Raw genomic sequence first — 22086 nt, 5'->3', positions numbered from 1 at the left:
GAGAAAGAGGAGAAGAGAGGAATGTCGAATGGGGTTAAGTAAACAGAGAATCTGTCACATAAAGCAAGTTTAAATCCCAGTAACATCATCCATGCAGGACAAACGGAAGCATTCTTCTTTTGAAAACATTATTCTTTTAAACAGTGTGTAATGACATCCTCCCTAGAGGCCTTTTCCATGCGAGAAAAAAAAATACTTCCCCAGAAGTCATGTTCTAGATTCCAAGTATGAGTGAGTGCAAAGCACAGTTAAAAGTCGGCCTTGGGTTTTATTTATGTAAGAAGGTTCAAGAGTAGAACGGCAAAAAGGCGCTCATAAAAGAGCTTCTCCGTGGTCTTGTTTTCTGTTACGTACTGCTATTTCCACAAACAAAAAGAAGTGAAAGGGAAATACCGCCATTATGACATCAGACCTACAAATCAGTGAATGTGTCTTAACTGCAAAACTGCAGGCAAACGTGTTTTCAAGGGAGAAATACAGAAGACTCAACTATGCCGAACGTAAGATCATTTACTCGTCATTCCGCCGAAGCATGTCATTTTCTTCTGCTGAAGTATAAGCTGCAGAGCGTGTTTCCAGTACTTGCTGTCAACCTCCTGCAGACTTGACTGCGAATAAGTAAGAAAAGTTTGTTTTTAAAACCATGGCATTACGCAAATATCAGAAGCTGGCTTTTGTTTTAAATATTGAAAATGTTTAAACAATAAAAGGGAAGTAAGCAGAGAAATTACTTCTTTCAATTCAAACACTATTTTATAAGTTTAGTTAATACATGTCCAAATAAACATTTCTCTTCAAAGATTTCAAAACTGCTGCATACGTATTGATTATAATGGAACAAAGTAGAAAGACACTATTGAAAGTCACAATTATAATGTTTATTTAACAAAATAAATTTAAAGAAAATATTCTATTAAAAAACATAGGAATCATATCCAAATTTTAGCTTCCCCATCTTCTTTGGTATTGAAATCAATGTTCAGGATATAAAATATTTTATTCTGAAGTGTAGTCATTGGGTCTTCAACAGCTTTCCACATGAAGAAAATAAGAGATCAAGTTCCCTGTAACTGTCGTTATTGAATAACCAATGGATGCATGAAAGCAAAATCAGTTGTGTGTGCAGACTGACGTCATCAAGCAAATAGTCGCTCACAGATACATGTATTCTATGGGAAATACATTTTAAGTTTTTGCTGATTTTCTGCCATCATTTTTACTGTTACCTGAATAGGAACCCAAAATGCAGGTGCTGTTATTTGCTTAACTAACGAACTACTCTCCCAGGAAGGTGATACCACCGTACCTGACTTAGCAAGATGTATTTCTCAGAATTGTTTGCTTCAGCCTTCTTATAAAATAGTATATGAAGATTGCTAATAGCATTAAATTAATATGAATAAAATCCAATTCTAAGTCTTTTTTGTTTCTTAAATATTACTTAAAACCAGACTTTTTGTTTCTTCTAAGAGTAGTATTATATGGATTAGTCATGCCAAACACTTCAGAAACATCTGTGACAGCTAAGCAACTTTTATTCCTGACAAATTCTTTGCCTGTTCCAATTCTGATTTCTCCATGCCCTTGCCTTCTTGTGTGAAGTTATCTTGCCCTGAATTTGTTAAAATGAATCTGAGGGGGGAAAAAAACCCAATAATAAACTAAGGCGATAATTTTTTTCTTTTTTTTCTGCATAGATTTGTGAGCACAAATGGTCAAGCAATCGACAGCGTCAGCGCTAGCACTGCGACTGGGAACAAGAAGAGTACAACCACAGTAAAATGCAGCTGTCTATCAGAAGGACCGCATAAAGACATCTTTGGCTGTGCAGGCTCTGGGCCCTCTGGAAGTAGGTCAGTTGCATCGCCAACATGACGAAGAAAATAGCAATGTTCAGAATCAGGAACAGTCTGGTGTAAGAAGCAGACAGTGACGGCGCTTTGCTGTGAGTAGTTGTTGCCATCCGCCCGAACCGGCCTTTCATCAAGCCGTTATTTTTGTGTTTCTCGTATGTTACGTCTGCAAAATCTAAAAGGTCTTTCATCTCTTCATCTTCATCTATGGGCTGTTCTTTCTGTGCCAAAATCTGAGCTTTCTGCCGGATCTTTTTTTCATTGACTTCAATCTGTGCAAAAATATCAGGGACGGCATCCACAAATTTATAGCGTTTGCCTGCCCTTCGGTTTTTCTTTGACTTGCTTTGCTGCTGCTGCTGCTGCTGCGATATGGCAAAAATCCTGTCGATGGCTTCCTCAGTCTGCCTCTTGTCTGAAAACCTGAGCAGGCGCTCAGCAGTCTTCCTGAAGCTAGCTGTGTTCCGCACCCGGGACAGGATCTGCTTCTCCAGCAGCTGGAACACTGGCTTAAAACGCTGCAGGTTGTGTTCCACAATAGCAGCATAGTCCTTTACCTCAGGGACAGTGGCGCTCCTGATGGCTGAGCTCCGGTCAAACAGAATTTTCTGATGATCTGCAATGACCTGTGCAAAGGCGGACTGCCCTGTGGCCTCACCTGTCCAAAGGTAAATGGCATAGGCATGCTCTCTGGTGGCTATGAACACATCCAGTTGCTGAGGGTCTCCGTGGATGCTGAAGCTCTGGACATCCACAGATGGCCCTATGAAGAGGTAAGCTGCCCTGGTGATGGGACTTCGGAGGTGCATGGTGACATTCACATAGTTCGTCCCATTGTAGGGATAGCCGCGAGGGTACGTCACCGAAGCAAAAGTTGCTTTTTCACTGTAGCCAGTATCATCCATCCAGTACATTTTATAGAGACCATCTCGCTGCCTGATGAAAGCCCCATGGACCCCATCTACCACTGTCTCCTCAAAAGGGAAGTCCACATTGTGGAAGAAGCTCGTTGCTGTCTCCAAGGGGCTGTCCTCTCCCAGGTGTATTTCATCCACGAGGAGGAGAAGCTGTGGATGTAGGAGGATTAGATTCCTCTGAACATTCTTCAGATTGAGCTGGGGGTTATAAGCTCCCACACCTTCTCCTCGGATGAAAACCATTCCATTTCTCTCCACGGCTGCAACCACTCTCCCTTGACAACTAGCTGCCAGGTCATGCTTATATTTAGACCATTTTGAGGAACAGTCTTCCGTGACCTGACCCTCCCAGGGATAAAAGCAGCTCTTTGACACAGCTGGGGAAAACATCAAGACGTTGTTGAAGAAGGTATACTTCGGCCCGTAGAGAGCCTCAGTAATGAAAGGCATACCATTGGGAGCAAAAGTAAATGAATTTTGATCAGGGTGTTCATGCCCTGCATTAAAATTTCTCCATCCTTTGATCCAATCTTTGTATTTGTTTCTGTGGACAATGTCGTATATTGCACGTCCCCCAAGTTTTCCCGACTTGAAGGAAAGAAAAGATCTATTAATTTCCACAGGCAGTGCACTTCCGTAAGTCACAACACCCCAGTCTTCAAAATAATGCAGCGTCGGGGTACCAAAATCTGGAGGAGGGATGGATTTCAAGCTGGCATCATACCTGAAAGAATTAATTTTTTAAAATTAGCTGGTTTTCTGGTGGAAGTGAAAATAGCACAAGAACTGTGATGCCACATGATAATGCAGCTAGAAGAAGTAATACACAAATGCCACCCAAGCACAGGCAGAGCAGACTGTACCTGGGACATGTCCAAGAACACCCTTGGATGATCAGACTGCACAGGGGAACTAACACCCTTGGTGAAAGGGAGAGGAGATTGATCCTTGGATTTGAGCCTGAAATGATTACTGCTTGCTAATCACTCTGTGAACCTTTTTCACGTAATGATGACAAAGCTGTCCAAACAGCTGGGGCTCAGAGATCACAGAATTAAGCCCTTAATCCAGACCTCTAGTTTGGAGGGCTCCTGCTCGAGAGAACCCTGTGTTAGGGTCTAGAATTCAACAAGCCTTGAGTTGCAATGAAATACTATTCTACAATACATGTTTTTTTTTAAAGTTTGGCAGAGTACTTTTGACCATTTAATAGAGTTGAGGTTTACATATTAGATAAAATTTACTGTGAATACCATATTAAGAATATAAATGGTTAAAATTCAGGAAACTGTTAATACTGGAGGATTTCTAAATGTGGCTTCCACTGCCTAGCCCAGATCGAAAGGTTTGTTTTAATCTGCAGATGATATCATGCAGCTTGGACAATAAATGGCACCTTATTTTTATTTAGGGTAAACGTTTATTATCAAAGTAATACAAAGCTAGCATTAAACTTCCAAGTGATTAAGAACACAGGTGATTGATTCAGAAAGACCACAAAAATAATAATAAACATGACTGTTTACTTCTGATGATTTCAAGTAATGTCCTTGACAGGTTCATATAATTTCCTGCTCAAGGGAAGAAAGGCAGACCTGTATTACTAGCTCTTAGATACTTTTTTCCAAAGTGAATCAATTACCTATGGTGGAGTTAATCTTATTGGTGCCTAACTGTGGCCATTTCATCTGTTGTTCTGGAGTCTCAGTTTCAGAACATAAGAAAATGTGTCTACTTAGGTCTAGTATAATAATGTTGGCTTCATTTTGTGATTTAACAAATCTAGGTATCAGCTGAATTTTCCATCCTTCTCTCAGTTTTTGGTCAGATTGTAGATTCCTATAAGGCAGATTTTAAACCAAGTTAGACTCACCATTAGTCTGACTCCTATAGTCAGCTCTGTAGAATTCTCTTGGTTGCTTATTTATGCGTAAGTGAAAACACAATTAGATAACCCTTAAAAGGAATCAAGAATGGTTGCCTATTAATATATTTAGTTCACCTGTGAATATAATTTTTAAAAGTGCTAGTTAAACTATACCTCTTTTCTAGTGTTATTATCCTCTTAACTATTTAAATTTTAAAAAAATAATGAAGAGAAACAAATAAACCACAGAAGATTATTTTGGAGTTCAATGCAAATGCCAAAAGCTTGAAAAGATGTCAGGGATTAATTATTAAGTAGTTTCCTGTAATTTTTATTTTAATTTATTGGATGCCAACAATATATTTGGCAGTACTTTAAAAAGGAGATGCTGGCTTCTCTTTCTGGGCTTAAAAGATTAAGACAAAAAAATTACATGGTTCTTTGATTATCAAAGTGAAACTGTCAAGTACTGTCAAACACTTTCAAATAGTTTTGAAAGTTTAGTAATGGCTCTGCTACTAGAAGATTACAATGCTCCATTTACTAAAACAAAACAAAAGATTTGACTACCTTTTTTGGTGTGATTTTCAGAATAACCCAGTCTATAGTTTGTCATTTTCTCTTTGCACAGTTTCAAAAATGATGTAAATCAAAATATACATATTTATGAAATAGTGTGGGCCTAGGACAGCTCTAATATTTTTTAAAAACCTGCAAACAGTAATTAGATTTAAATATAAGGAAATGTTTCTAACAGTTTCAAACACTATGATATGAATCGAAGTTGCAAGCACTTGGGTAAAGGCACTTTGGATTATTGTTTTTGTTTTTTTAAGGCAAAAAACTTGCACACTGTAACCCTGGGTACAATTTCTGTTCCCGGTCAGCGCCCTGTGTCCTACCAGAGAAATTCCGTGTGCAGAGTACACCAGCGCTGCCCTTTGGACGGCGTCCCGGGGCCTTCCGCCACGCGGTTCCTTCGGATTTGGTCAGCCAGCCAGTTGCCACTGCCGTTGCGCATGACAAATTTATCCAGGAACACTAATTGGCTTTCAGGACCATAAAACCAGTTGTAATTTGAGTCTGCAATGGCCACAGTTCTTTGAAACCCTGAGGAAAGAAGTTCGATAGAACTAAGATAAGTTTAAAACTGTATACTCCCATAAACGCCTAAACAATGATTTTCTTCTTTTTTTTTTAAATTGTTGTTCAATCCTGCCTGCAAATTAGAAGTAATTGTGTATCTTAGATAAAAATAACAAACAAAACCACAATGCCCACACTCTTCCCCAGACCAATTAATCACAATCCCTTTGAAGGTCTTCCACAAATCTTGTGTTCAAGTTTGCGTGTATGTGGCAACTAGTCATTGGCGATGAAAATGACACAATGCCCGACGACAGACTCGGCCCACCTTTCTCATTTCCCCGTGTCTATGCTGTGTGTGCTACATTTGCATGCATACATGTGCTGTCCCCTTGTGCACTCGAGTTCCTGAACCCCAAATGAGCACTAGCTCTCCTACCAACTCAACCCACAGCCTGTGCCAAGATAATAACATAAATGCTCCACTTTGGCCTCCAATAAAGTGGAAGTTATAAAGTTTAGGGAAGAAATGGAGTTCCTACAGGAAGAAAACAATTTCCACAGAAGATCCTGCCAGTACGTATTGCCGGAAGTTAAAGAAAAGAGGGAAAGATCATACTGAAATGGGTCAGAAAAATAAAAGCAGGTAAGGCAGGCTATGCTCCAGGTATTCTTGGAAAAGAATGGGAGAAAACTCCTGGGTCAGACAGGACTAATCACTACTAGAATAGCTACTGCAGAGAAAAGAGAAATGCTGTTGAAACAGGTGGGCTTAACACAGAATTCCTTCTAAATGGTACCATGGCTGTATTTCCACCATTTAGAGCTAATGTTTTGCTTTTAGCAGTCTAGTAAATGCTCTTCTAAATAAATCTTATTATAAAATGTGATTTTCTGACACTTCTACTGGTTTGTGAGTTCCCTGAAAACAGATGATATGTTTTATTTCTCTTTGAATCACCTGCCCAGCACAAAAGTGTTCAAGAAAAGTTTGTTGAATTAATTGACAAATATTTGAACCCTCTTCTGAGAGGTGCTCACACTGTCTTTTTCAGCTTAAGAAGTAGCCACATACACAGCTCACAGCAGACCCCGGCCCTGCTGTGGTTGGCTGTTAGATCTCAGCCAAATTATAGAACACTGAGACCACTATAGGTCCCTTACTATAGATGGCCTTTGGTTATCAAGATAAACTACATTACAGGTTTCTCCGGCATATCTAATAATAAGCAATAAAACAAATAGAGTTCTGAATATAAGTCTAAACTAAATCTTAATATGATTCTTTTGTTCTGCAGTATTTTTCTGAAAACTAGTCCAACACTGGAGATTCTAGCCAATCATGCATAAACCACCACAGCAAAAAGATTTAAATACTAAATTCTTTACTGTAAGTCTAGAATCATCACCTAAAAATTGCATTTCACTAGGGGGAAAAGAACCCATCCTGATGAAAAAATACCTCCTAAACTTTTTCTAACATCTTAGTCCTGTTTAGAAATAAGGGGAGTCACAGGGCTCTCCTAGAAATAAATAAGCTCTTAAATCATATATAACTTTTTTTGTTTTTTGTTTTTTTGAGCCAGTTCTCTTAGAACTCTAAGGATACAACAATAAGTGATAAGGTTTATAGAGATTAATTTTTGGGTTACATGCCTATATTTTTTATGACTGATTTCAATTAAATATTTAAAGAAAATAACTAAAGCTACAACTTAAATACATAGGTGTAATCTTTCATTTTGAATCATGTCCATATAGTTTGGAAGAAAAAAAATTATAAACTAAAAACCAAAATAAGATTGATCAAGGATCACACATAAAGGAAAATTAACGTGTAATGATAAATACTTATATTCTGTTTAGATTCAAGAAGATCAGTTTGTGTGTCTACGCAAGTTTTACATATACAAAAACAAAAGTTTCTGGGGAGGCTACAAGTTATATTTGGTCCATTCCACTCTAACCTTTACAATACCTAGATCATGTATCATTCACGGTAGCTCCCAAGATGTTCTGGCTGTATAACCCTTACATCGAGTTCTACTTTGATTTTTGAAAAATCCTTTTAACCACGATATGGCTCAAACCCCACATTTCTCTAGCTCACTTTCATAATCTGGAAAAATGACAACAGTTAACGTTGACCCACTAGTGACTCCTCACTATACCTGGCAGAATGGTTCTATACATAAATGCGAAGTGTTGCTTAAGCCACGGATGGCCGAAGTGGTTGATGTCAAAGTGCCTCTGCACGAGAAACACGTATTGGAAGAGTGATCTAGTGGTGTAGCTGCCGTATGCGACCCCTTCATAGAGCGAGCCGTCGGTCACCTCTCGGAGCAAGACCAGAGACTTCTCCATGATGGTCAGAACTTGTTTGGTCCATAAGTAGGCTTCCTGAAGATACCCTAAAGATGAAAACAAGTGGAAACAATGACCGAAGGTGTAACAAAACATAAATAAAAATATGCCCAAATAAAACCCTCTCAGTTATCTGACTAGTTTATTATCACGAGCCGCATTTTGTAAAACTCCCACGTATCAACATTGTAAATAACACCCTGCTAATCCAGGTTTGTGATGGGTACACGATATAAGTTAAAAAGGTCTTGAATACAGGTCATTTATTAATTAAATGAAGATTAACCTTTAAAACGAGTATTAGGCATTTTCCAATCTTTAATAAACTGAAACTACATCACATCTAAAATCACAAATTGCATACGGCTTTATGCTTGCAGGAAAAGATCTGTATATTGAGACTTTTAAATTCAATTTTTCTGAGAACTACTTGAAAATATTTTTTGAAGTTTATCACTTTACAAAACCTTCACCATTATTTTATACGATTTGTAATAAGCTGCAAATACTATAAAGGCTAATCGAGCTGTCTTCAATTTGTTTCATCATTAGAAAATTTCTCTTTTTGTGTGTGCTTTTGGATTCCTTTGGATCTGAAAAGGCCACACAATGGAGTGAAGAGACAATTGGAGTGGCAAATTAAGGGCAAAAAGGAAAAAAAAAATCAGCTGGGAGTCCAGAATCTGTCAAAAATGAGCTACGTGACTTTTTGCTCAAGCATTTCTTCAACCTGTCACCTTCATCCATCTCCCCAACTGAAAGTTAAAGGTCTAAAAACTTCTTAAAAACCCTTACAACTCAGAAATGCCAGCTTTCTATAATTCTTCTGAGATTAGCATTTAAGTGACAATAACACCTCCTCACATTTTTATAACATTTGTAATTTACACAGCACTGAACATAATCTTAATCCTTTTAACAACTCAGTGATGCCTTATTACCTCCCAATTACTGAAAGGCTGACATGTTCGAGACCTCTGGCACATGACTAAAAATGAACAGACCTTTGACTTAAACCCAGATTTAAGGTTCATTTTGTTTTCTTGTATTTAAAACATGCAATCCCTGAGGATAAAATTAAGCTCACTGCCTCCTAACGTGGGTAGTCTTTTTTAAAAAAATTTTTATTGTTATTCAATTACAGTTGTATGCCTGTGGGTGGAGTCTTATTGGTTCATGCCCACAGGTGTGTGTGTGTGTGACCACCAGTGCTGAACACTCCATCGTGGTCCATGAGGTCTGCTGGGTGTGGGGCTGCCAGAGGCCCAGTCCCACAATTCCCGGCCTAAATCCAAGGTCGCAGGCTAAGTCCCTCTCCCATCTCGTGAGGCAACACCACTCTCAGGCTCGTCTGGGGAGAGGTGACTGCTAATTGCACCCTGGATCTGCCTGCCATCCAGCTCCACACCCGACACGCCAGTCTTCTGGATACACTTTTCAATTTCCATTTTCTGATCGTTCAGGTTTAAAATTCCAATCATCTTCATCCTTTCCCTCTCTCTTTCCTCCATCTGCAACCAGACACCATTGCAACTGATGCCTAAAATCAGGTCTGTTACTCGCTGCTCCCTGGATTATCTATCACGTTACTTGATATTCCCTATGTTTTCCTGATAACACCCCTGTTCAGGAGCTATAAGGTGGTGTCCACCAACATGCTTCGTAAACTTCAAATCTGTCATGTGACGTACCTGTGACATTATTGGTGCTATTTTTCTACCATCCGCATATACCTTTTCTAGAATGTTCTTCATATTTTCACTTAATATATTTTATCCATCCTTCAAAGTTCCATGAACCTTCTCAAACTTACCTAAAGAATGGTGTTCTTTTGAATTCAAATTTAATACACTCAACTGATATGTAACCATAACTTCATGATACCTCTTATTTCATTCCCTGGTGCTATTATAACTACTGGGCAATCATTTAAACATTTTATACCTCTCTTCTTTCCAAATGACTCGTAAATTGCTTACATGGGATCCTGTGGTCTCTGTGCACCAAGCCTCAGACAGAGTTAGCAGAACAGACAGAAAATTCTGATTCTCCTACTTTTGAGATGTCATGTGAGTGGAACTACAGGTGTGCTCTAAGCTACCTCGGGCAGCACCTATTGTGCCAGCCTGGTCTAAAGAGCAGAGAATATGGAAACAGCCAGGCCAAAGCAGCTCCTAAAGCTGGAGTGAGTATGCCAACAAAGCGAGGGCTGTGAGCCTAAATATTAACTGAGATGTGCAGAACCAGACATTTCACCCCTTTTTCGACCCAGTCTTCTTACAAATGTGTGCACTGCTTATGTAGGGGCCCTGGAAGAGTATATCCCAGAGCACGTCAACCAGAAAGTGAGTGCACATGACAATGTCTGCCAGGGAAGTACAAAGTTTGCTCCAGTCTGAACCAGTCCCAGCCCTTGAGATTAAATCTTGTTTTTGTGAGTGTAGGGGGCAGAGGAAGCTAGGATGAAAATTCACCCTCAGGATACAAAATACATATCCAGAAATCAGTTGTATTTTTATACAGCGATGATGAGCTATCAGAAAGGGAAACTAAGAAAACAACCCCATTCACATTTGCTTCGAAAAAAAGAACCCTAGGAATAAATTTAACCAAGGATATAAAAGACCTGTACTCAGAAAATTATAACACACTGGAAAAAGAAATTGAAGAAGATACAAATAAGCATATACTGTGTTTGTGGGTAGGAAGAATTAACATCATTAAATGTCCATACTCTGGGACCTGCAGATTATTAAACTAAGTGAAATAAGGCAGTCAGTAAAAGACAAATACCACATGATTTCACTTTTATGTGGAAACTAATGAACACAATTAAATGACGAACGAAATAGAAACAGAGGCATAGATACATCAAACAGACTGACAGATGGTGGAGGGGAGGAGGAAGGGGACCTGGATGAAAGAAGGAGAAGGGACTAGTCAAAGAACATATATGCATGACCCATAGATGCAGACAACTGTGTGGCGAGGGCCTGAGGAGAGGGGGCTGGGTGGAGGTGGGCAAAGCGGGGAAAAGTGAAGACAACTCTAATAGTGTAAACAATGGCAATTTTTTAAAAATTAAAAAATAGAAATAAATAAAATAAAATGTTTATATTACCCAAAGCAATCTATAGATTCAACACAGTTCCTACCAATGGCTTATTTCACACAGCTTGAACAAATATTCCAAAAATTTATACAGAACCATAAAAGACCCCGAACAGACACAGCGATCCTGAGAAAGAAGAACAAAGTTGGAAGAATCACCCTACCTGATATCAAACTATACTACAAGGCCAAAGTACAATAATCCAAACAGCATGGTACTGGCATAAAAACAGACACATAAATTAATGGAACAGAATAAAGAGCCCAGAAATAAACCCACACTTTTATAGTCAATTCACATTTGACAAAGAAGGCAAAAACTTAAGATGGGGTAAAGATAATTTATTCAATAAATGGTGTTGGGAAAAGTGGACTGATATGTGCAAGAAGATGAAACTAGACCACCTTCTTCCACCACACATGAGAATAAACTCAAGATGAATTAAAAACTTAAATTTTAGACTTGAAACCATAACAATCCTAGAAGAAAACAGAGGCAGTAAAATCTTGGACATTTCTTGTAGCAATATTTTTCTGATATATCTCCCCAGGCAAGGGAAACAAAAGAAAAAAACAAATGGGACCACATCAAACTACAAGTTTGTGCACAGCAAAGAAACCATCAACAAAATAAAAAGACAACCCGCTGAAGGGTAGAATATATTCACCAATAATATACCTGATAAGGGGTTAATATCCAAAATTTATGAAGAACATATAAACCTTAACACCAATAAAACAAACAATCCAATTAAAAAGTGGGCAAAGGACCTGAATAAACGAATCTCCAAAGAGAACATACAGATGGCCAACAGACATACGAAAAGATGCTCACTGTCATTCATCATCAGAGAAAAGCAAATTAAAACCACAATGAGATATCATCTCAGGCATGTCCAAATAAATCAACAAACAAGAAGGTTTGCAAGGATGTGGAGAAAAGGAAAGCTCCGTGCACTGTTGGTGGGAATGCAGACTGGTGCAGCCACTGTGAAAAGCAGTATAGAGTTAACTCTAAAAATGGAACTGACTTTCGACCCAGCAATTCCATTTCTGGTAATATATCCGAAGAAAACCAAAATGAAACACTAATTTGAAAGAATATATGTACCCCTATGTTCATTGCAGCATTATTTACAATAGCCATGATTTGGAAGCAGCCCGGGTATCTATCAGTGGATGAGCAGATTAAAAAGCTGTGGTACATTTACACAGTGGAATACTACTTGGCTGTAAAAAAGAATGAAATCTTACCCTTTGTGACAGCATAGACAGACCCGGAGAGTACTATGCTAAGTGAAATCAGCCAGTCAGAGAAAGACAAGAACCATACAATTTCACTCATATGTGGTACCTAATGAACAAAAATCCTGACAAACAACATAGAAACAGTCTCATAGAGAACAGACTGACAACTGTCAGCAGAGTTGGGCAGGGGGTGTGGGAATAAAAAAGGTGAAGGAATTAACCCCCCCCCAAAACAACTCACACACACAGACAATAATATGGTGATTAGCAGAAGGAAAGCGAGGTGAGGGAGGTGGGGGAGGTGGAGGAGGGTAAAGATGGGATAAATGGTGATGGAAGGAGACTTGACTCAAGGTGGTGAACACACTATATATATATATATATATATATATATATATATATATATATATATATATATATAATGTATTATAGAATTGCATACATGAAACCTTTATAGTTTCATTAACCAAAAATAAAATCACCCCAATAAATTCAATAAAAAAGAAAATTCACCCTCTTAATTAAGCAGCTTTCCTTATTACTATAAATTAAATTTCTATTCCCAGAGTGGTAACCAAATATAGCGAAGAGAGAATGAACTTTGAGTTTGACCAGAACTGAGTCCAAATCCCAGCTACCTTGTATGGTTGACATGAGAATTAGATGAAATAAGGACAAGAAGCAGCACCTGTCATATGCTCAACTGGTGTTCCTTTTCCTCTAAGATCTAATCAAATGGGACGGTTGGCTACTGCGACAAGAGAGAAAGCTACACTGGAGGAAAGCCTACCGCTGGACAATCTACAAAATGCTTATTTATTCTTATTTATTCTTATGATCAAGAGTTAAATTCTTTTAGATTTGCCAGCTCCAAGTATATATTTAATATCCTCACAATTCACTGTGACCTTAGAGCTGCTTTTCTTAAATACAATCTTATTTAGTAATTTATAGATTTCCACAGAACCTGTAATTAAGTCAGAATTATAAGAACAGAGCGATTATGTTATACGTAAGGAAACATAGCTACACAATCCCCAAAAGTTACTTCCAAATTTGACCTACATGACCTACACTGGTTGTGTTAAGTCCTTAGAGAATGAAAAGAGTACTGAGATAATGATGCACATCTGTGCAAGAACATTCATTTCAAATAATAAAACACCTGCTTAGATTTTAAAAGCTCCATTTATCCAGACTGGCTGTCTTCACCGTCAAGATTCTCTGGAAAAATCAATATTTACCAATGATCCTGCGCTATAACAATGTGGCTTGGGACAATCAAAAAGCCATAATTAAATAACTTTCATGCTAATGTAACTAGCAGAAGTGAGGAAAGAGATGTGTCTCAATTCTCTCAAGAGATGCCCTACATATTACCTCATCTCATAGGCTTCGTTAGGATCAAGTATGAACACGTACTAAGAATGGTCATAAAAATGCTTTGCTCACAACGTGGCAACCACCACTCACGTCAGCCCGGACATCCCTCACGTACCTTGGTTCATCAGAACTAGGCTTCCTGTGAGCAAAGCCATGCAGTTGGTGGGCTGATGATTGTGCAGGTATTGAAATCCCCACCCTCTCCTGTACGAGGTTTCATACATATATCCTGAGGCATTGGCAATCACTTCAAGAAACCTCTCCTGCTGGGTCTTGCTCAGGTAGTTGTACAAGAAGTCATAGGCAGTGGCAAAACCAACCAGGGAGTGAGCGAGCGGGACTTCATCCCAGGGAGCATCTTTCACCAACCTGTAAGAAACATAAGCCAGGGAAATGAGTGCAACAAGGTTCCCAGCTGTCATCACACTTTTTTAAGTGCCTATTACTCATAACTCAAGGATACAACTGAAGATACGATCCAAGAGGTTTAACGACACAGAATCGGCTTCCCTCTATATTAGACACAAGCATAAAGTTTATCTAATGTGAAAATTACAGAGTTACCATTTCTCTCTCTCAGGCTTCTGGCAACATCAGGATGTTGAGAATTTTTACTGTTTCATTTTTGCTCTTGGTAGCAGAATACACCCAAAGGATCTGAAGCCCATAACATGTAGGAGCAAGGCAAAATTCTCTGGCATACTCATTTAACTAGTGCTTCCCCTCCCCTTTTTACCAGCCTAAGAGGCTCTGTTCCTATGGCTGCCTTGCTAACACTGTCAGATATGAATATGCCCTGTCACTTCCCACAGGTTGGTCCAGGTGAAGGTGTATGTTCTATGTATGTTCTATGTACGGCCTGTCCATCTGGACAGACCCACTTGGCCACCACCATGCTGGGAAGAGTGGCTAAAAAGCTGATGTAAATGAGTGAAATGAACTGATTCTAACTACTACTACATCTCATTCTTCTCAGAAAATAATTAAGGTCTTTTAAGGTCTTTTTTGAGTATTTTTTAGAGAAGTTTAAAAGCTGATCTGTGAAGCATTAAAACTGTCATTTCTCTAGGAAGTCAAATTTCTGCTTGACTTGCTGCATTATTCAGCAAGTATTTTAATAGTGTGTGGCCTGCGTTAAACAGGAAGCTAAAAAGGATCTTTCACAATCACCATTCTATGGCATTATCCAGAAAGCCCTCCCCATCTGTTCAGGATGTATCTGAGTAATCTCTAAGAGAGGCAAACGAATGAAGAGTGCGCTGTTCTCGTGGGAGGTGGAAGCAAGCTCTCAGTTAAGGATTAAACTAAAACTTAACAATTCAATGCCATGAGCCCCTTTTGGCAATTTAGTAAAGCCTTAGTCTCTTTCTCAGTGTGTTTTAAAATTCGTAAGCTAAAATGCACAGGGCTACAAGGAAAGCTATTACTTTGAAATGTAATTATTAATACAGAGGTTTTTTTAAATCGTGATATGTACGAGGGAGGAGCCCTCAAAAAAACAGAATTATCTTCTGGGCCTCTGCCACTAGGTGAATGTTTTAGGAACCCATCTGTATCGGTGTACCGACCGGCATCGTTGGGAGAGGCTGCATACAGCTTCAGTGAATTTTTTTTTGAAGACTCTCCCAATGTGTTTGCCCATTTCATGATGGGTGATTTACAAGCCCACCTGCCCACACAGCACTGTGTTCAGCAGTTTTCCCCCAAAATGGCAGGACCCCCATGCCCCACACTCCCTACACCTGATCTTACCCCAAGAGACTTTTTTTTGTTTGTTTCCCTGGAGGAAAAAAGTCTTCAAAGGGAAACATTTTGCCCATGTGGAGGAGGTGCAAACAAAAAACGGCAGAAGCACTAAAAGGCATCAAAACTGATGAGTTCAAAAATTGGTTTGAGCAGTGGAAAAATGTCAATAGGTGCATTACATCAAATGGAGAGTACTTTGAAGGTGACTGAAGTTTAAATATATAAGAATAGTACCCAATTTTTTTACAAATAAATTCCGGTTTGGGGTCCCCCTGGTACTTCTTTATTAAATAATAAGATTTAACAGCAGGGGTAGTAAGTACGTAATTTAACAGTAGTGATGAGCACAACACTATTTTGAGATGTTCATAATAACTGTAATGTGACAGGGAAATATCTGTGGTCTCTGTGACAAAGTTACAGGTTCTCCTAGTATTGCTATGGTTGGTCATCTATACTCATGGTTTGGGAGAAATGATAAGCTTCACTTAGAATTAGTAAAAATTACAATGCAATATTCTCCCCTTACAAACCCCACAGACCCAAAGTTAAGAAGACTTAAAAATGTCTGAGAGACTACTTCTAGACTGTTCTTCCTTTAGGAGTTTATATTAAAGAACCGATCTTAGTGAGGCCCTCTCTGGCCACCCTGTTTGAATGTCAACAGCAACCCCCAACCCCCAACCTCTCATTTCCTTTGTCACTTGTTGGTCCTCTTAGCATAGGGGTGTGTGTGTGTGTGTGTGTGTATGCATGTATATGTATGCTGATGTGTATGTATATGTATGCGGATGTGTATGTATATGTATACTGATGTGTATATGTATGCTGCATGTGTGTGTATATCGCACATACTGCATGAGTATGTATGTGTGTACTGATGTATATGCTGCATGTGTATGCATGTGTGTACTGATGTGCATGTATGTGTACACTGCATGTGTGTGCTGTGTGTGAATGTATGTATATACTGTGCATGTGCTGGTGTGTATTGATGTGTATGTATGTGCATACTGCATGTGTATGTGTGTATACTGCATGTATATGTGTGCCGTGTGTGAATGCATGTGTATACTGTGTGCACTGATGTGTATTTGTGTATACTGTATGTGTATGTGTGTATGCTGCATGTGCGTATACTGTGTGTATACTGTGTGTGCACTGCATGCATGTGTGTATACTGCATATGTATGTGTGTACGGTATATGTTTACACTGCATGTGTATGTATGTGTAAACTATATGTATGTGTATACTGTATGTGTATGTGTGTACCAATGTGTATGTGTATACCACGTGTGCGCACTACACACATGTGTACACTGCGTGCATGTCATGTGTATACTGCACATGTATGTATGTACGGGTATATATGCATGTGCATGCTGCATGCACATGCATATGTAAACTGTATATGTATGTGTATACCACATGTGTATGTGTGTATACTGCACGTGTATGTGTGCCATGTGTGGATGCATGTGTATACTGTGCACACTGATGTGTATTTGTGTATACTGTATGTGTATGTGTATACTGTGCATGTATGTGTGTATACTGCATGTGTGTATACTGTGTGTATGTGTATACTGCATGTGTATGTGTGTTCTGGTATATGTGCATGTGTATGCTGCATGTGTATGTATGTGTAAACTGTATATGTATGTGTATACCGCACATGTGTGTATACCCTATTGGAATTTCAGTTCCGCAACAGCAGGGTTATTTTCCCCCTTTGTTGTATTCACTGCTGGATCCCCAATCCCATAACAGTGTCTAGCACATAGCAGACTCTCAAAAACTATTTTTGTTAAAAGGAAAAAAATGAAGGAACAAGTTTATAAAGCTAGGCCTTACTGTTGACAATGAATATGCAATCATTATGAAATCAGAAATTTGGAGGAATCCCCTGGTATTTCAGAAAAGTACCACTGTTTGGCTAGCTGTGCTGGTGATACAGACTGGTGCTAAAGTGACTAAGGTTGATGAGTATCTTAACCATTTGGTCACGAAGTCACCTTGCCAGTCAGCTTGCCAGTGTACACACTGGTTGTAAACAGACTGTGAAGAGAATGAATTAATTCCCTACTCCTGGCAGTGGAGGGGAAACACTTCATACTGCAAGCTCACTGCCAGGAGTTAAGAACACAGTCTCCACTGACTCATGGTGATTGGGGAGCCAGGCAGAGAATCCAAGTCATTTGTTTCCCAGCTCTGTGTCTCTACCCATGTCAAGCTGCATCTGTAAGTGACAGCCTATGCACCTAGCTGCGATAAAGCTGACATTGACGAACTATGACCATCTACCAAACCTTGACATGTCTGATTAACAAATAAACTTATTTTTATAGATAGAAGGACATCTAGCATAGTCTCTTTCTTCAGGAAATATTATAATGCAATTTCTGTGACAATTTCTAAGTTCCTGCATACAATTATCGCTTCTGAGCAGTTTTCAATTCAATAAAATACTAGTACACTGACATAAAATAGTTCATGGCACCACTGGGTTCATCACTACTAAGTCATTATGAATCTGGCCTGTAACAGCTGTATTTCTAAAAGGCTATCTAAATCCTTTACCAACGCAACTTACCCGGCCTCAGATACAAAGTGCAGTAACGGAAGGAAGATAGCATGTTTTATTGTCACAGAATCCAAAGGAAATTTGCTTCTAGCTCATGGATGGCAACAAAGAAACTGTCTTATGTAACATGATTCTGACCAGTAGTTAATCAGTTTAGTGGAATGGATGGTTAAGTGGAGAATCATTAAAAAATGAGGTAAGTATTAATTTATGAATTTTATTTTGGCTTTAAATATCTATATGCACACAGATTCACCATTATTTTGAAGGTGAGCTAAACGTCTTTCTTTGAATACAGTCGGTCACCTACAGATTGGAGTTCCATTGTTCCTTTCTGCAAGGCACACATCCTCACTATTTCCAGCTTTGTTTTCTCTATCACGTAGGGAGAAATTAAAGATACTTGTGAAAGACTGTAGAACCCTCCCAGGTTTTTATGAGTGTCCCCTAGACTTTTACGAATCTCATCCATACTAAATGATGACAGCAATATTTTACAGTAAGTCATTCCAAAGCCTTGAAGTTGGTTTTTCAAACATTAATTCTTTTTATTTTTAAACTCACACTTATTCTATTTACATAATAGTATTAAAATGGTGTAATTCCCGGTATTAGTGAAACTGGCATCAACTGGCTTGAGAACAAATACAACTGCTATTTGCTAAGGAGGTAACTCTACCGGTGGGAACAGGAATGAAGGGACACAGCAGAGACGGCCTGCCGCCTGGGCCCCTCCCAGCTCTCTGTGAGAGCTCCTGCTGCCTCCCATGAGGACTGGAGGTTAATTTCACTGGCAAGTTGGATCAGAGGAGGCTAGTTAGGAAAACTTCTACTGTATTCTTCTTTTTATGAGCTACACTTCCTCTCCTTAGAGAGATGTTCTTAAAGTAAGGTCCATGGACCCGTAGGGTCTCCAAGTCTCTTTTAGGGTATCCCCAAGTAAAAAATTTCATAATAATATAAAGATGTTATATGTGGACATATGTACAGATGGTACAAAACACTAATAGCTAAAAATTCTGGCACCTAGGAAAACTCCAGGCAGGGGCACCAAACTGCTCTAGTAACCCTTGTATAAGTCTTTACTGCTGCCAGGAACTCTAAATTAAAAACAACAATAAAAAACAGTTTCACTTAAGACTATCCTTGATAAAGTGGTACAAAGATTAATTTTATAAAATCTTAACTCTGAGCACATTTGTTCAGTCCTGTGTGATGAAATGGGAAATATGTTAAAAGCATAATGAATACCCACGTGCAGTAACTGTCACAGGAAGAGAAACTGTGCATTGATTTGGGAGCTGAACTGGCTGCTTTTTTTCATGAAACATCATTTTTACATGAGAAAATGACCAACTAATAAATTATAGTTATCTAGACTTGGGTATTTAAAAAGAAATCTTTTTGAAAATGAACAAGGAAGCTTTTCAGGTCAAGGAAAACTAAAAGTTTTGGTTGCCAATGACAAATTTTGAGCTTTCCAATGAAACTACGAATTTTGGAAAAATTATCCACTACCATGAGCTTAAGAGCTTACTAATATATCATATAGTTATGTAAAAGCAACATACTTCTAAATAACTCATGAGTCAAAGAAGCCATAAGCACAATTATAAATTATTGCAAATGATAATGAAAACACAACATGTCTGAATTTGTGGGATATAGCGAACACAGTCCTTAGCGGAAACTTATGGTACTACAAGTCTTATATCACAAAATAAAAAGGTATAAAATTAATGGTCTGAGCTTCCAGCAGGAAAAGCAAGTTAAATCTAGTGTTAACAGTACAAAATGAATAATACAGATTGGACAAAAATATATGAAATACGAAACAGACAAGTAATAAGAGAAAAATCAACAAAGGCAAGACTGGTTCTCTGAAAATACAAACCACAACTGAATCCAGATATTGAGACTATAAGTAACATCAACTGCATAGTATTTCATTTCTATGCATTTGAAATTTTTCAAATTAAAAGGTTCAGAAAAAAATGACAACTTATAAATGTTGGCTCCAACAGTAACTGCTCAGTTACAATTCTGTATATTTTTATGTATTTATCTTCCATGGCAAAAGGAGGTTTGCAGAGGTGATTAGAGTGAGGACCTTGCGGCGGGGGATTGTCCTAGACAATCTGGGTAAACCCAGTCTGATCACAGGGTACTTAAAAGCAAAGAATATTTCCTGGCTGTGGTCAAAGGGAAATGTAACCAAAGTGGAAAAATCAGAGATGCGACATTGCTAGCTTTGGAGATGGAGGAAGGAGGACAAGAGCAGAGGAATTTATGTGGCCTCGGGAAACTATAAAATGTCAAGGCAATAAACTCTGCCCTAGAGCTTCCAGAAAGGAATGCAACCCTACTAACACCTTAATTTTAGTCCAGTGAGAGACCCACATTAGATTTCTAAGCTACAGAAATGTAAGCTAAACCTGTGTTGTTTAAGTTATAGGTTTATGGTAACTTGTGACAGCAACAATAGGAAATGTGTAATACCCACTCTAATATATGAGTAGGCACTCAATAACTACCAGAGGTTTAAGGAAATCCCATAATAGAGTTTCAAATGAACAAAATGATAAATGCAGCAAATTAACAAAATGATAAAATTAAACCATGCAGGTAGGAAAAAATTTCAAAACAAAAAGGAACTCTTGAAAATGAAAAATAAAATGGCAGAAAGACAAACTCAATAGAAGGGCTGAAGGAAAGTTGAGGAAATATCAGGAAAGTAGGAAAATAAGACCAAAAAAAGGAAAGAAAAGAAAATGAAAGAATTGGCCCAAAAGGTTGAACAACTGAATAAGAAGAGAGCCCCCCACCCAAAGAAACAAATAATCAACAAGAAAAAACAAAGGGGAAAAACATCAAACTATATCAAGACAATTTCCTAGAACTAAAGGGCATGAGTTTCCAGACTGAAATAGTCCTTCAAGTTCATAGGACGTGAATGAAAACAGACTCATCCCTAACCAAGGCACATGATTCTACAATTCATAACACTGGTGACATAGAAAACACCCTAAAAGCTTCAAAAGGAAAAATCAGAGTTCATTCAAAGTACCAAGAATCAGAGTGGAATCACAGATCTCAATAGCGTACTAGAAGCTAGAGGACCACAAAACAATACCTCCAAAAATTCGAGGAGACAATGTCCAGACTATAATTCCACACCCAGACAAGCTTCCATTAAGCACTGCAGGCATCTGAGGTTGCAAAATGTACTTGTCTTGAATACTTCCTCTGGAAACCAGTGGAGAATTTCTCCACCAAAATTAGGACGTATAAGAACAAAGAACAGGTGAGATCACCACGGCCAGGGATCCACTGCCAGGCAGGACTGGAGACCAAGCCAGCAGCTGCACAGACATCTAGATCACAGCAGGCCAAACGGCTCTGGGAGTTACTTCTTTAAGATGAATTGTTACGAAGAATGTCTTAAAAATAATGTCTTGTGTAAATGGACTGAGAGAAGATTTACCTGAGAGTCTGATCGGTAATTAGTAATAAATGTATAGGAAACTAAACAAGTACAACAAGAAAACTGTGCCCTGGCCGGTGTGACTCAGTTGGTTGGAGCATCATCCTGTAAACTGAAATGCCAAACGTTTGATTCCTGGTCAAGGCACATGCCTAGGTTAAGGGTTCGGTTCCCGGCTGGGGTGCAAGCAAAGGACAACCAATTGATGTCTCTCACATCGATGTTTCTCTCCTTCTCTCTTCTTCCCTTCCCCTCTCTCTAAACTCATGTGCATGTCCTTGCGTGAGAATTTAAAAAGAAAGCAAGCAAGCAAGCTGCTAACCATCCTAGAGAAAACAAAAAGTGGTGTGCCAATTGAAAAGTGACTGTTAAGTACATGGTATGGTTCAGGTGTCAACAGCTTTTGTCTTGTTAAAATACGCAAACACAATATTCATCTAG

The 22086-nt window shown here is 38.7% G+C and overlaps 1 protein-coding gene across 3 annotated transcripts in view; it reads right to left on the bottom strand.

Moving 5' to 3' along the window:
• Positions 1-838: 838 nt before the first annotated feature.
• The window catches only part of DSE (dermatan sulfate epimerase), a 61649-nt gene continuing 40401 nt past the window's right edge, over positions 839-22086 (bottom strand). For 2 of the 3 annotated variants that reach the window (XM_053914121.1, XM_045188697.3), the window contains exons 3-6: positions 13945-14198; positions 7895-8134; positions 5540-5747; positions 841-3494 (exon numbers count right to left, since the gene is read on the bottom strand). In XM_053914121.1, coding sequence (XP_053770096.1) covers positions 1739-3494; positions 5540-5747; positions 7895-8134; positions 13945-14198 — 2458 coding nt within the window. In that variant the 3' untranslated portion in view covers positions 841-1738. Of the gene's footprint in view, positions 3495-5539; positions 5748-7894; positions 8135-13944; positions 14199-22086 lie in introns of all 3 variants that reach the window. The other variant, XM_045188698.2, reaches the window with a different exon arrangement.

The sequence above is a fragment of the Desmodus rotundus genome, chromosome 11, assembly GCF_022682495.2.
Source record: "Desmodus rotundus isolate HL8 chromosome 11, HLdesRot8A.1, whole genome shotgun sequence".
NCBI lineage: Eukaryota > Metazoa > Chordata > Mammalia > Chiroptera > Phyllostomidae > Desmodus > Desmodus rotundus.
This window is presented reverse-complemented; position numbering and strand designations above follow the sequence as displayed.